Raw genomic sequence first — 14,933 nt, 5'->3', positions numbered from 1 at the left:
GGATAGACTGTTCTTACTTATGTCCTCAGTGTATCAAGGCTTCATTCGACAGAGGTGGATGATTTTGAGCTAAGCAAGATTTTCATTGGAGAGTGAAGAAAGGGGAGGAAAGGACAGCAATATGGTAAAAAGTGAAAGAACAGCTCAAAGCTGCCCTTTCATTTTCTCCCACAATCTTTCCTGCCTACGCCTCTAAAATGGTTTGGATGTTTCTTGTATGCCACAAGCACTAAGAATGCAGTCAAGAATCCCATTTTCTTTTATATACAAGGTAAATTGTATTTTATCCGTGTAGAATATTCTTCATTTCTGGCTTGAAACGCTACTGCAATAGTGCTATGTGCACCATACCAGAGAAAAAGTAAAATATATCTGACATACCTAACAAATAGCCCTCTAAGCAGGTAGTACTACACTACAAAAATAAGATGCTGGAGCACATAATGGTACCATTCATTCCATAATTCAACTAATAGAGTGTTATCTTGTTTTGTTGTAGGGAGTAGAGAAGTGTATGTTAGTAACCAACAATTTTTTGCTCAGTATGACAATGAGATGCTGTAGTGATGTTATTGCTGTTTGCTGCCAGTTCAAACCTACCTTAACACCTCAAGCGCAAGCTTTGTTTCTCTTCGGCTTTCTTCAGTGATCGGGTAGAAAAGAAGTATAAATAAACCTACAAAGATGAGGATAGCAGGGACTGCTCCAATGAGGATTTTCAGTGTAAGGATCACATCATTGGGTTGTCTGCATATCCCTGGCTTGTATCCAGTAAACCTAAACAAATGGAAATAACAGTGGTGTGTATGTATGCCCAAAGCTAAATGGGAGTTGTCCATCTGAAGGTTCCCTTCTTTCCCCCAACACTCTGCAAGACTTTTCTCCCATTTTTTCCTAATCCTCTCTTTTTTCCTTCCCCCCACTACATGTTTCAAATCTTGCTGCTCAAATCTCATTTTTGTGCTCAATTTCAGATAACCGCATTACCTCTGTATTTTCTCATTATGTAACATTTAACTACTAAGAGAAACATGGAATCCCATGTAAGGAAATCCCTCTTTTATGTGTTTCCTATTAATATTCATCGAAGTATTTAAGCTCCACTTTAGAAGTATGTAAGTAATCTGACCAATTTCAATAGCAATAATTAACTTTAAATTAAACCCACCCTTAAGCACTCTTCTCAAGATAGACAAATTTACTCAAGTGCTTAGAGTTAGGTAAACACTTGCAGTTCATTGATTCAGGGTTTCCATGCAGTTCCACAACTGCTGATATACTCAATTTCCCATTCCCAATTTTTGGAATGAGTTTATTTTCCCCTGAACATGTACCTATGAAAGCTACAGCTCATTCAGCATCACTCTGTCTTCTGTGTTCTCCCACAAATATCTGCCTTGGGAAATTGCTAGGTGCTAAATGGAATGCAATTGAAAAGGGGCTAATGGGTGAACAGTGATTTGTTTGAGGGTGTTAGCAGCAAGCATCTAAAATTCCTAAGCCCAAAATGTTCAGCTAAGCACTGCCTGTTATTTAGCAGTTTCAGCTGAAGGCCCTGAAGCAACACATTCTGGTTACCAAAACCTAACTTGGAGCCAAGGGCTAGATAGTATTTCAGACAAGTTCCCTTCTAAGCGTTTATTGTGTACTTGTGTGCTGTAGAAGCTACAAAGGCCCCTTCTGCTAGGTCATGTACAAAAGTAGGGCAGAAGATGGCTGACCACTTCTCAGCCTCTCTAGTCATAACAGACAAGGCAAAAGCGAAAGGAGAACACAAAGCATCTTCCAAACTGACACGGTCTAGGTGATGGGCAGAGCTGTTAAAAAGACTGTTCCTGATTCTGACTGGTATCCAGTTCCTTAAAACCATTCAGGATTGGTGATCCTTTTACACTGAACAGGTCACTAGGCACCTCTGAAAGCACACCAATCCACAAAAAGACTTAACAAGCTTGTATATGTAGCCCAACCCAGATGCAACAGGGAATGCACAAAGCAGTTGTATCACTTGTGTGGGACCTTCATTTGCTGAGCTATCGGGTTTAGTTCTTTATTCATATAAGCCACTAAAATTTACAGGAGTAATTTGGAAAGCAGAAAAATCTAAAGGAAAGTTAGGTCTTTCTGTACTGAAACATGTTAGGGCAGGCCGACAACGCTTCATGGTGTAGCCTAGATAACAATCCCATCTTTAGTGGTCAGCCATCTGGAGCTGCTCCCATTTTCAGGCTCACGGCAAAAGGCAATTAACTCCACAGGGCAAAGGTGGTGTAACCTCAGAATGCTTTCAGAGTGGATCCACTAAGTGGAAACATAGTGTTACTTACTCCAGTCCTGCTGCAGAAATTCCTAAGCCAATTCCTGCTGACATCTTGGTAAAGAAAACATAAGAAGAATAGAAAATAGTTTCATGTCCTTTTCCATGAGGATTCTGCAGGCGAAAGTTATCAACAACATCAGGCAGCATTGACCTAGAGACGAGCAAGATAAAAGAAAAACTTACGCCAAAATCTCTTCTCAAAGTCTAAAGTTACTGAAAGAGTATAACCTCCTCCTTTTTTAAGATCTGAGTGATGCAGGTATGCACGTGAAAGAATCCAGTTATAAAACTCCTGCTGCTGTACAGGAGGGTAAAAATCCACGTAAGATATGCATGGCCACATGCTACAAAGCAGAAAAACACCAAAAAACTATCAAACACTTGCTGGGAGGTGACAGAATTCTTTAGACTGGCAGTCATTCCAATCAGAAGTTGTGATATTACAAAAATAAGAACAACAAAACTCCATGTTCCTTAAGATTTCAAGGGACTCAATGTCTGAACAGTTTTACTCTGAAATAACTCTTTTGACAAGCTAACAAAATTTTCAGAAACCAATGAAACCTATTCTCTCTCTACTTCAAAGAGACTGAATTTGGTAATGGGGAATCAGAATGGAAGCTGTTCAAATGTCAACTGTGACTTGACATTTTATTTCCAGTATATGTCATGATCTACTGCTGGAAAAAAGGTCTTCTCACCCTCTCTGCAGAAAAGCTTATGTAGTCTGACAGCTTATTTCAAATTATGTTTCCATGATCTCTTGGAGTTTTTAGGGCATTGTGCAAACAAGTAATGCAAGTGCTGTCAGCAACCATCTTACTTTCTGGTCAATTTGACCTGAATAATAATAATTTCATCTGGACAGGACATGTCCCATCCTGCTCACAGAATCACAGAATAGTTAGGGGTGGAAAGGACCTTAAAATCATGGGCACCTCTATGTATTTTTCCCCCCCCCACATACTTTCAATCTTCCAAGAGTCAAGGACCTTGAATTCTCAGTTTCTTTTAATCATATCCTTGTGTTATTTGATCCATAACAGACGACTGACTGCTCAAGCAGAGATACACAGTAATGCTTATGCTATGTTCTTAATTGCTCAGCATTAATTGATTTATGTAACTCATCATTCCTGTAGTTCTATTACAACCACGTAATTTGCTGTTGTCACATGCTCTATAGCTTCTTAGATTATTGATTCATCTTCACACTTGTATGCACAAAGAGCCACTACAGTTACAGTAGATGCAATCTGTTAGCAACAGGGTAACTGAAGTCACGCTATTGCAAATAGCATCTATAATAAAAGCAGGAAAAGATTGTTGGAAGAAGTGACTCTTGCCAAATTCCGTCACTTTTGGAGGTAAATTCCATGCAGCAGTACATACACGTACTGTAGACATATACCTCTTCCCCACCTCAAATATAAAATTCTCTTACCATGGCAACAGAAGAGATGCTGCGATGCTCAGACCAGAGACAAAGGCCACGAAGTAAGCCAGGATGAGGTTTGGAATGGTGACTAGCATGGCTGCAAAAGGAGTCATCCACTGAGGGAGAAGAAAAAACGGTACATCTGACTTAACAGTATGCACTGCTCAATGGTATACAGATTGTTTCCTTCAAAATACAAGATTGTGTTACATAGCAGTTCACACACAGCAATGCCTAATACTTCAGTATTTTGGAGAGCCCTGAACCAATTTGTATTCACCTATACAAAACAATCAGAAAAAACAGAACAAGCCATTGTAGTGCTTTTTCTGTTAGCAGTATTAGGGCTGTAACTGCACTACTAAATTAAACAGTCCCGAGAGCCTATTTATCAGTCATGAAGCCAACTGGCAGACCCTGGCCACATTCATACTCTTAAACATTCATAGTCTCCAAAAGAAGTGTTGCCATATAAATACTTTGTGAAGGTTCCCACCCTATAGCCAGATTCTTCCTGGGAGATGGCTCATCAGCTTGTGCTTAGATATTTCTACGTATTTAGTAACAGATATGACCAAACACCCATTTCTATTCTAGGCCAGTGGAACTATTTCATTTACTATTAGAGACAAACCTTAAAACATCATCACAGTGCATTTCAAAGGGAGAGGCAGGGGCTCAATAATAATTTTAAACTGTAAATATTCCATTTTGCACATAACTTGGGTCTTGAATGAAGAGTTTGTTTACACATTTGTTTCCAATGACCACAATAAAGCAATCTTGGTAATAACTAAAAGCCAGAAGGCAGTGTGGTTTACTCCCATTCCATACAGCTAGATATGTCACCAGATTTCCCCAACTTCAGCTTGAAGCAATCAGCTTACAGGAGTGAAAATCCACTTTTAAATGCTGATTGAATGCATACAGCCCAGCTGTCCCGTACATGCTCCATCTCCCATGCCTGTGAACCACAGGCACAGCACATGTAGAATTCAGAACCAGGGGCTTATCTACAGGGCTTTTTAATGATGGGGGATTAGTCTAACATTAAGTGTTCCAATCCTCTATACTTGCAGGTTGGGAGCTGAAGGTATGAGAAGAGCTTTCACAGACAGTGATTCCCCTAAGCGTTGCTACTTACAGAACTGTATGGTAAGTGATTCTGGGAGTCCTGGAGTCTAATCCGTTATGTTTATGTTTTAAATGCATTTACCATCTAAAGCATTTGATCCTAACCTAAGGAGGCAGAAAATAACCTTTCCTGACTGCAGGTTCCCAGCACAGACAGCTAATCCTTGCATTAGCCCAATGTTGTAGCAAAATCGTTATTTCACCACAAGAGAGCACTCCATCAATACAAGATTTTATGTTGCCTATAAGCAATTTTATGACAGTCTTATGCTCCACATGGGGCACCCACCCAGAAAACAAAGCACTTAAACAAAAGTCTAGATTGATAATAATAATCATCATTGTAAGTGTAATTTTCTATTGAAAGAGAAGCATGGCTCAGAGGACTGAGGCTACAATGCCCTAAAGTCTCACTCGTGCAATGGCAGCAGAATCACTGGGGCAGTGTTCCTGCTGCAATAAACAGCTAGTGGACCTCCTTTGGTACTTGCAGAGCAAGCAGTCCATTATCTGCACTCTGCTCCCTAGTCACAGAGCTGCTGCCTTCCGAGTCATAAACAATATCCTACAGTTATCATGTGTCTTCCATCCATTCCCTAACAGCACTATGGAAGGTCACTCTTCTGGGACGCTGAAGATACTACTGGCCTGGGCAGCAGCATGTTACAATGGGCAAATCAGGAAAAGGTGCAGCTAGAATGTGAATAGAAATGTGAATGGAGAGGGGAAAAGGGATTGCACAGCCACAATTCATCCAAGGATGTGCCTCCATGCTGCACAGTGCTGATAGATGGCAAATAAACAACAGTGTATATGTGGGAAGGTGAAAAGACTGGTGGCCATTTTGGATTTGTTTTTATTTTTTACTAAATCCTCCAAAATCTACAGTCAAAAGCTATTATTGGCTAGGATGGGAGCTAGAGTTGTGAGAGAACGTGATCTTCCACTTTTGGACACCTTGTCTAAACCATGAGCCAAAAAGCTGCCACACTTCTTAAAATTTCTCATTACTTTACCTCCAGTTACCAGCTGACAGACTTACTGATTTTAAGTTCAACATTTGCCCCATAAGGGCAGAGGAGACAATCTAAATGAACATAGCACACAGAAGAGCATAATCCTGTGCACCTGATCATGGGAAGAATGCTATCAAGGATCCCGCTTGCGTATGACCCTGTACTTTTAGAAAGTCTAAGCTTTAAAATTCTGGGAAGTTTAGATATTTAGTCAGTACTTAGACTGTTGGTCACCTCTTGTGGAGGAATGAGTAAAAAGGGAGCAATATCTGTGGAAGGAAGCCAAGATTCTTGTTGCTTATCTACCCTGTCTTCTATACTCTAAAGGGTCTCTTCAAAATACAACCACTTTAACAGGAAAAATTAGTCTGGAACAGTGTGATTTTTCTTCTATCTTATTTTTTCCCAGGAAACGGAATTTCAAATTGTATCTTCACCCTGAAAGCTGAGTGAAGTTTTGCAGGAAAAAACCCCATTGCTTTCTGCCCTGTCTCCTTCCTTTCCAGAAGGACATCCCCCCAGTGACAAAAGTAGGAGCCTTAAATGATGTGATTTTATTTCACAGTGACAGAACAGATTAGTTGTACCAGTCACACAAGGTGGTAGTATAGGAAGCTCCTGCGTTGCATTGCCAGACACAAAATCCATCACTGAGCACACAGAGAGTCCCTTGAGAAACATCTACAAGGTGAAATAGAGAGATGACTTTTTTCAGTCCAGCCCCCACTTACACCATAATACAGTCAACCAAGTGGACTGTAAAATTAAGTTAAACCATGTTTACAGAGGTGCTGACAGGCTTTCCAGTCATGTTAAACTAAATTTACATAGCCAGGTTGGTTGAAGAAAGCTTATTTTGTAGCTAAGTAGACAGAGATTTCCTACGGAGGAAGTCTGCATTCCCTAGTCCAGTCAGTGGTCCAATACCACTTTTGGCAATTCTCTTTGCTCAAGTGGTAAAAAGAAATGAGGATGGGACTTGGATTCCAGATGCCTACTTCAAAACACATATGTTCCAATATTTGGAATATCTTGGTTTTAAAGTTACTTCTGATTCTTTGGAAGTCATTCCAACAAACAGATCTTAATTTCAAAAATTATAACTGTTCAACTACATTCAATAATTGTCACCAGACCTAAATTTTTCAGCTCTGTTCAGATTTTGACATACAGCTTCAGGCTGGATTTTCCAAGTCCTCATGCTTTGTTGTGCACAAGGCAGACAATTTTTCTTTCCTCTTTCATAAGTAATTGAAGGTAAACGGAAAAAATAGGGGGGAACAGACCTACACAATGACTCACTGAGGATGATGACAGAAAATTGCTGCTGTCTGCACTAAGTGAAGAACTTAAAATAATCCATCAGAGATGAGGTCAGGCTCACTGAGCTGTCTTTGCAGAGCTGTGTAATAGTTAAACCAGACTTCTTTTCTCAGGTAGGTCACCTATTTCTTTACTTCACTAATAACTGTCTGTGTCCATCTCTGTTCAGAGGGATGTGGAAACCCCTTCCTTCTCATGTTTCTGGTGAAGGATATGTAACAGACTTCTGTTTTCTCCTCTGCCACTGGATTACAGATGTGGTCAACTCAGCACCATATACAAAGACAAAACAAGTCTTATACAGCAGATAACTTATAAATTCAGATTTGTGTTGCCTCAGATTGACAAAACCTCACTGGGGTTCACTTCTGAGTGCAGACAAATGCAGAGCTTGCAAAGGAGCCTCCGTTCAGCATCAATCTATTTCTTGAAAGTTTCTCTTGGAAACTTGGAATCTGTCTGAAATTCGGTACAATGATTTAAAATGAACTCTGAAACTGAGCAAATTTCATGTAGCTTGAGGTCATAAACACTTCAAAGAGCTCCTGAAGTGGCTCCAGTTGTCAAATGAAGTGAGTGCAAGCAGATTTTTCTCTCAAAAGATTTGCTTACCGCAATCCCAAATGCTGCACACTTCTTGCCAAATCGCTGCAGGATCTTCTGCCAGAAGGGAATGCTCACAGCTGCTGATACCTACAGTGGACAAAAAACCATACCTGCATGGTGCTTACTGCCATGGTTGTCTTCAGCTGTAGAGCTCACAGACATCTTTTTGTCTAATACATTACAGCCTGAAAGGAAGGTGCACTTGCACGTTCCTGTTTCTCCTCATCCTAGAATCATAGAATAGTTAGGGTTGGAAAGGACTTCAAGATCATCTAGTTCCAACCCCCTGGCCATGGGCAGGGACACCTCACACTAAACCATCCCACCCAAGGCTTCATCCAACCTGGCCTTGAACACTGCCAGGGATGGAGCATTCACAACTTCCCTGGGCAACCCATTCCAGTGCCTCATCACCCTAACAAGAAAGAATTTCCTCCTTATATCCAATCTAAACTTTGAGTGTTTGGTTGGTTTCTTTGTTGTTGTTGTTTATTATTCACTATTATATATTATTACAAACAAAAAAGCCTCAGAGGGTTCTCCACAGTCAAATACCAGAAGGCAGTGTCCTAAAATTTCCTTTTCTTAATGTAAGCCACCACAGCTAAAGCTACACATGACAGAGTCATAGAAGCTCAAACACATTGCAAACAGTCATATTTCGTGCTAATGTGTTTTGCCTCATCCTCTGGATCTCACAAATGATAAGTAAATTCAGCTCTACCCCATCATACATGAAGAAAGCTGAAGCACAACATACACTTACCTTAAGATATACTTACAGTACATATCCCATACAACACGTTTCGTCTTAGGAACAACCTCTGAGAGAAATAGCTGCTTACATTCTGCTGCTTACCAATAGCTACTTACCATTTTATATACTCCAATACTCACCTGGTAGCAGCAACAACAACCACATAAAACAACAAAGCAACACAGTAACAATGCACTGAAGTATTGCTACTAATGACAGTCTTACAGTTTAACTAAATTCAAATGTTATCTCATTGTTACACAGTTATATTCCACTCTTTACAGACTTTACTGTCTCTTGTCTCTCTGCTTGGTGTCCACTGCTGGCAGAGCCTCAAGATGCCCAACAGTCATCCCTTGCTCTCCAACATTTTGGTTTTAATCACTGGAAAAGATCTGTCTTATAACACAGGAACGAAAGAATAAAAAAGGGCAGCAAGGGTGGGAGGCTGGGACAAAGAAGTGGAAACGAAGTTTCCCTAACATGTTTCTACAATTCTCCCTGCCAAAAGGGTCAGAAATCAAGTAACAGCTTCCCTGAAAATTACTGCTGCCATATTCTACATGGTAGACAAATTCTCTACAGAATATTTCAAGATTGCAGCACATGCACATCCTAGGAATTATGCAACTTTAAATGTTATACTTGTGTTAAAAGGGCTTTGGTCAGAAGCTTGAAGTTTTCAACTAATACTACTTGTAATCATAACATAAATAATGCAATACAGGAGCAGTGTGTAACTGAATTATAAGTATCACCTAAACAAGCAGAATTCTACCTCTGCAAGAAAAAAATGTTCTCTAAAAGGATCTTTTTATCACACTGCCGACTGCTTTGGAGAGGAATCTTCTTATCTCTGGATATCTCAAATATTTATCCTTGCAAGCTGCCTAGCCCAGAAGGTTCATATGTATGAATACACAAACTAGAGTTGTTTAATCTTCAGCATATCAGAGTGGGGAAAGGGAAAAGGAGTTAAAATTCCAGACCTCCTTTCTGGCAGCAGCTTTTGCCCTTTATAGGAGCAGAGAGTGACTGACAGGTAAAAGCAGCAAGGAATAAATTAAAAGCTTCAAAGCATTAATTTTTTAGAAGTACAGCAGGGAACATCAGCTTTATTACAAACTGCCAAAGCAAAAGATAGTGTAGCTTCTCAACAGCTCTGTCTAGACATAAAACTCCTCTTGTCTTCGTTATTTTGTGACAGAAACCAGTGAGAACCAGCTATCAAATAAAAATACAGGACAGAAACGTGCTACTCACCAAGATGGTCACTACCAAATACTGGAAGTGACTGCGAAGATCAGCAGCATGAGTGCAGAATAGGACAAAGTTGCTCTGCTCCAACTGTTGAAAACATTTGGTGACCACCAAAAAAGAAAGGAAAATTAAAAAAGACAAAAATGATGTCACGCTCTATACCAGTCAAACACAGTTGGTGACTCTTGTTAAATGTAGGGTTTGGGAGTCTCATTCTTCCCTTATTTGCAACAACTTAAAAAAAAGCAACAAATCTCCTCCTATCACTGGAGTAACATGCCAATTGTATTGTGTCAAGCAAGAGGTAAACCATGCACCTAATACAGCATAAAAATGACCAAAACAGGAACTGCCTTATGAGAGGATTCTATCTAAAGGCTTTATTCCCTGTGTTGCAATTGCCTTGTGGTGTTGTCACAGCCACAGCTGCAGACTACTGCAAGAAATCATCCTTCCTTTTCCATAGCAACGTTATAAATCATTCACCAGGAGTTCTGACTTCAAAAACAAGTTACTCTTCAGCTGGAATTATGCTCATGCCAGCTTCCTGTAGCAAAGCAGCTAACTGCTGGGTTTGTTTATCGCCTTGGCTATGGATGTAGCTTTGGGTCAGGTATCTCTCATTCAAATACTCATTGGATGGAAGATCTAGCTGCTCTGTGTTATAACACATGAAGCTATTGCCACCATGCTTTTGCAGAACTCAAAGGGGTTCTGAACACGAGAATATGGCTCAGGCCCACTGGCAGCAATTCTGCAGAAGGGGAGTGACAGAGAAGGATTTAATACTCATGCCACAGCACTACAATCAACTCTTGCTCTTTTGTGCACTTGTAGATTAAAAGTGGCCAATAATCTGTATACAAATTAGGATAAAAGTTATATCCCTTCTCCACTGACACCAAAGCCTTCCCTTGTTTGTAACCTAGCTTACACTGCTTTCATTTTAGACATAGAGTATCATACTGTGGGATCACGGCTAATGCATCTTTACCTATCTATACCTTTGTTCACCAATAATCCACTAACTGAATTCCACAAAGTCAGTGTCCTCCCCTGAAAAACAATGGCTGAACTAGAGCAACAAAGCTTCCAGCTTCTTCCTCCCCTCACACCTTCCCTTCAGTTTGCTCAAAAAGAAAAAATGAAGAGATATGGACAGCCAGGAGGTCCTTTCCTCTCTAGGTATTGTCAAGAAGTAATTGGCTGCCAACAACCAAATGTGCACTGTATCTTTACTGACTGAGTGGATGCTGGAAGGATCTGGACATTAAGGGATCTTTCATCTTCTCATTATCTCTGCAGTTGCTGGCTGTGCCTGCAGCTCCCAGAGGTAAGCAGAAATGCTTCTGCTATTGTTTCTCATCCTTGGGCTTTCCAGCAAGGACTGACAGATGCTGTAAAGGACAGCCTACTAACTGTGCCCAAATCCAGGCCAACCTGAAACTTCCAAGCTTTTTTGGGAAACAGACTTTTAAACAGCCCTTCCAAGAAATTTACTAATTCACCAGGACTGCTGGTGAACACAGTGCTGCTCTCTTACATGCCCTGTTCTTGCCCTATGTCCTGATATTCACTCAATCAATGGCACATGTGGCTAAGAATTTGTTGACAAAAATGCATTTCTGTTTTAAAATAAAGCCAACTTCAACTGGTATGTACAGATTCACATTAAAACAACATATTTACTGATTTGACCATAGCTCAAAAATCAAGCTTTAAAAGGACTGTTGGGCTATGGGGATTAAGGGTTTCTTACTGAGTGGCTGTAAGTTTTTCTACAGCTTCTCTCTATAGGAAGATGTATTACCTCTTTTTGCAAGAGCCACATTCAACTGCAGGTCTTAATTTGAAAATTAACTCTAGTCCTGAGACAGGTAAGACCTCCTGCCTCTGAACATCACTTATCTTACTCTGATCTAATGCCTTCTATCATAAAGATTCCATAAGAACCAGTTCAGCCACTATCTGAGAACAGATACCTATACAAAGGAAAGGGGCAATGGTTTAAAGGGGCACACACTATAGAGAAGAACAGAGAGAAGAGAAAAAGTGTTCTCTAAGCAACTGAAACCGCAGGAGACCAGATGGATAACATATAACGACCCACTCTGGGTCACTAGGACTAGCTCCTCACCTTTTATGGAGAAAAAAAAAACAAAACCCAAGCCATCTTTAAATGGCCAGGACTGTGGTTTTGCTTCTCCTTTGAAAGAGCCATCTCCAGCTGCACAGGAACCCAGGCACCAAGAAAAGGACTCTGGTTCCCGACTGATTTGTAAGGGAAGGCACCACCCCCCAGATCACCACCTCTAGACACCAGCCAAAGGTCATTTGCGTTTTAGCTGCCGCAGACTCTCCCATGCTGAGACTGGAATGAGGCCAAGACACAGACTTAGAGAGCCTGAAAGTTACCTGAACTGCTGTTGAGATGAGAAGAAATGAAGCTGTAAGCTTCACATATGGACCGTGCTTCATGGTGAGTCCAAGCCCCTTACAAAAAGGTATTGCTCTGTCTGAATTTAAGGCATAAGGATCTAAGAGGAGCAAAATACATAAAATAACAATCTTTTCTGGAGATGAATGTGAATAATTATTATTAAATCTAGGCAAATTTAAATAAATCTTACCATCTTTTTCCCTCACTCCAAGAAAAAGAATGATAATTCCAAGAAGATACACACCTCCTATGACTCCTGCTGCAATCATATAAACTTTTGCCTTTGAAGAAAAAAAAGGCATAAGTGAAACTGTGACAGAAGAATGACAAGCCATTACAGAAATCTCAGCCTCTTTCTGGTGAGCCATCTGCAAATGAAGAAATGCTTCTCTACAACAGCCAACTCCCTGTGTTTTACCTCTCCGAAAAATGTTCACTACTGCAGGTCATTTATAAACAACACGTACTTTAGGATAAATCCAAGGCACATAAGTATAGATTTACTGCAAAACAAAAAAAAGAAGCTGTGAGACTACCTACAGACACAAACAGAGATCTACCAAAAATGTGCAGCATCAGTGGAGTGATTCTAATTTTTAGTAAATCCAGCTGATCCAGTTACATAGACTACAATCTGTATCTTCATTCTGGGTGGGAAAGGCCCCAGTTACTGTATTATGTATAATAGAATAATAAGAAAACTTCCTTTAGGCTCTAATAAATTTTACAAATCACACTTTCATGCCAATGTTCTAAGAATATGGTTACTTGCATGCTTGTTACCCCAGCTACTTAGTAAAATACTCAAGCATATTCAGAAATCTTGTTTACTGCTGCTGAAGAGTGGTAATAGGAGATATTCACCTACAATAAGCACAGCACAGGAATCTTACATATCAGTATATGCACTGACAGAGAAAGAGATGAAAATATAAAACCACTGAACCTCGCAATTGGTAAAAATGGAACTAACAAACTGATGATTTCACAAGTAACACAGAAAAAACCCAAACCACTACACAAGGTAATTGTTTGATTCAGGCCCTGTTTCAAGATCACTGGAAACAATGGAAGATTAGAAAATCGTGTTCACTGAAGTTTGGATCAGCTTTCAGGATTTCCTCATAGATGTAAAACCTTCTCTGTTTCTCAAAATATAGCTAACTGAAGCATGAAGAGATTAAATTACTTGTGCAGGATTACAGGAGAAATCTGCTGTGGAAAATGAAATAAACAAGCATGGCTCTTTAGGTTCATTCCATGTGTTAAACACTGAGCACTGCTCCCACTAATTGCCTGTTAGAAACCATTTACTTTCAACAGTGCTTTGTACCTTCACAAGAATATAGAACCCAAGTAGGACTTCCAGTGTCATTCACATAACAGCCATTGACCTTTAGAGGAGAACCCCAGTAATAACTCCTTTGAAAAGCAGTGTTGCTTATCTGAAAAATCCTACTACAGCCTCCATTTTTGAACAGAATCACAGAATTATTTGGGTTGGATGGGACCTTTAAAGATCATCTTCCAAACCTCCTGCCATGGGCAGGGACACCTTCCACTAGACCAGGTTGCTCCAAGTCCCATCCAACATGGCCTTGAACACTGCCAGGGATGGGGCAGCCACAGCTTCTCTGGGCCACCTGTGCCAGTGCCTCAACAGCCTCACAGTGAAGTATTTCTTCCTAATTTCTGATCTAAATCTCCCCTCTTCCAGTTTAAAGCCATTGCCCTTTGTCCTGTCAGTACAGGCCTTCATAAAAAGTTTTGTTCCATTTTTCTTATGAGTCCCCTTTACATACTGAAAGGTCACAACAGTCTCCCCAGAGTCTCCCCTTCTCCAGCCTGAACAACCCCAACTCTCTCTAGGAGAGGTGCTCCCTCTCTCTGATCATTTCTGTGGCCCTCCTCGAGATCTGCTCTAATAGGCTCACATCCTTCTTGTGCTGTGGACCCCAGAACTGGATGCAGCATTCCTGGCAGGGTAAAGTAAGCTTTTCTCACTAAGCTTCTATTTTAAACTGTGAATCAGCACATAGTAAAAACAAAGAATGGCCATGTACCTCCTAGCTACTTTACAGTTTGGCATCTTCAGCAAAGCTCATCAGTGTAAATCTGCTGCCACCACAGAGAAGTGGTTGCAGAGACAACAGATGGGAAGTCTTATTCACAACAAGGCCCTTGTCTCAGCTCCAGCGCTACAGATTTCAAGGAAGTCACATTTATTTTCATCAGGCGGGATGATATGTTACGGCATTACACACATACCACCCCCCCCGCCCCCCCCCCCCCCTTATCGATTTTAGTGTGCTCCCATAGATGCTTACTTGATGAGACAGGGGATCTGAAGGGTCTGGAAAGCTGGAAGTGTCATGCCAGGAATCAGTTGTGTTTACTGGGGGATTCACAGTGCAGTGATGAGAGACATGAGCACTGGCCACAATCTGCCCCTGAAGTGCAGCTCCAATCAAGGTCCCAAGCACTTCCATGGTCATTCCTAAAGAAGTAAGCACAAATGTGCACTGAGCATGAGAATTTGTTTCCTCCACAGACCGCAAACTTGCTCATTTGTCCCACTGAAAAGAAACCTCATCAAATCATTTTCTTTTACAGAAAACAACCAGAAAACGCAGTACCAA

The 14,933-nt window shown here is 40.6% G+C and overlaps 1 protein-coding gene across 4 annotated transcripts in view; it reads right to left on the bottom strand.

Annotated features, from left to right (window-relative positions):
* Nucleotides 1-14,933, bottom strand: part of MFSD2B (MFSD2 lysolipid transporter B, sphingolipid) — a 37,732-nt gene that overhangs the window by 2,261 nt on the left and 20,538 nt on the right. For 2 of the 4 annotated variants that reach the window (XR_010613257.1, XM_065681746.1), the window contains exons 6-13: nucleotides 14,622-14,791; nucleotides 12,485-12,575; nucleotides 12,270-12,391; nucleotides 9,858-9,941; nucleotides 7,844-7,924; nucleotides 3,765-3,874; nucleotides 2,328-2,471; nucleotides 601-777 (exon numbers count right to left, since the gene is read on the bottom strand). Coding sequence is in view for 3 of the 4 variants with exons in the window: in XM_065681746.1 (XP_065537818.1) it covers nucleotides 601-777; nucleotides 2,328-2,471; nucleotides 3,765-3,874; nucleotides 7,844-7,924; nucleotides 9,858-9,941; nucleotides 12,270-12,391; nucleotides 12,485-12,575; nucleotides 14,622-14,791 (979 nt within the window). In the remaining variant the exon portion in view is untranslated. The remainder of the gene's footprint in view (nucleotides 1-600; nucleotides 778-2,327; nucleotides 2,472-3,764; nucleotides 3,875-7,843; nucleotides 7,925-9,857; nucleotides 9,942-12,269; nucleotides 12,392-12,484; nucleotides 12,576-14,621; nucleotides 14,792-14,933) is intronic. The other 2 variants (XM_065681747.1, XM_065681748.1) reach the window with 2 other exon arrangements.

Source organism: Lathamus discolor, chromosome 5 (genome assembly GCF_037157495.1).
Source record: "Lathamus discolor isolate bLatDis1 chromosome 5, bLatDis1.hap1, whole genome shotgun sequence".
Classification (NCBI taxonomy): Eukaryota; Metazoa; Chordata; class Aves; order Psittaciformes; family Psittacidae; genus Lathamus; species Lathamus discolor.
The sequence above is the reverse complement of the archived record's forward strand: the minus strand, read 5'-3'. Positions and strand labels throughout refer to the sequence as shown.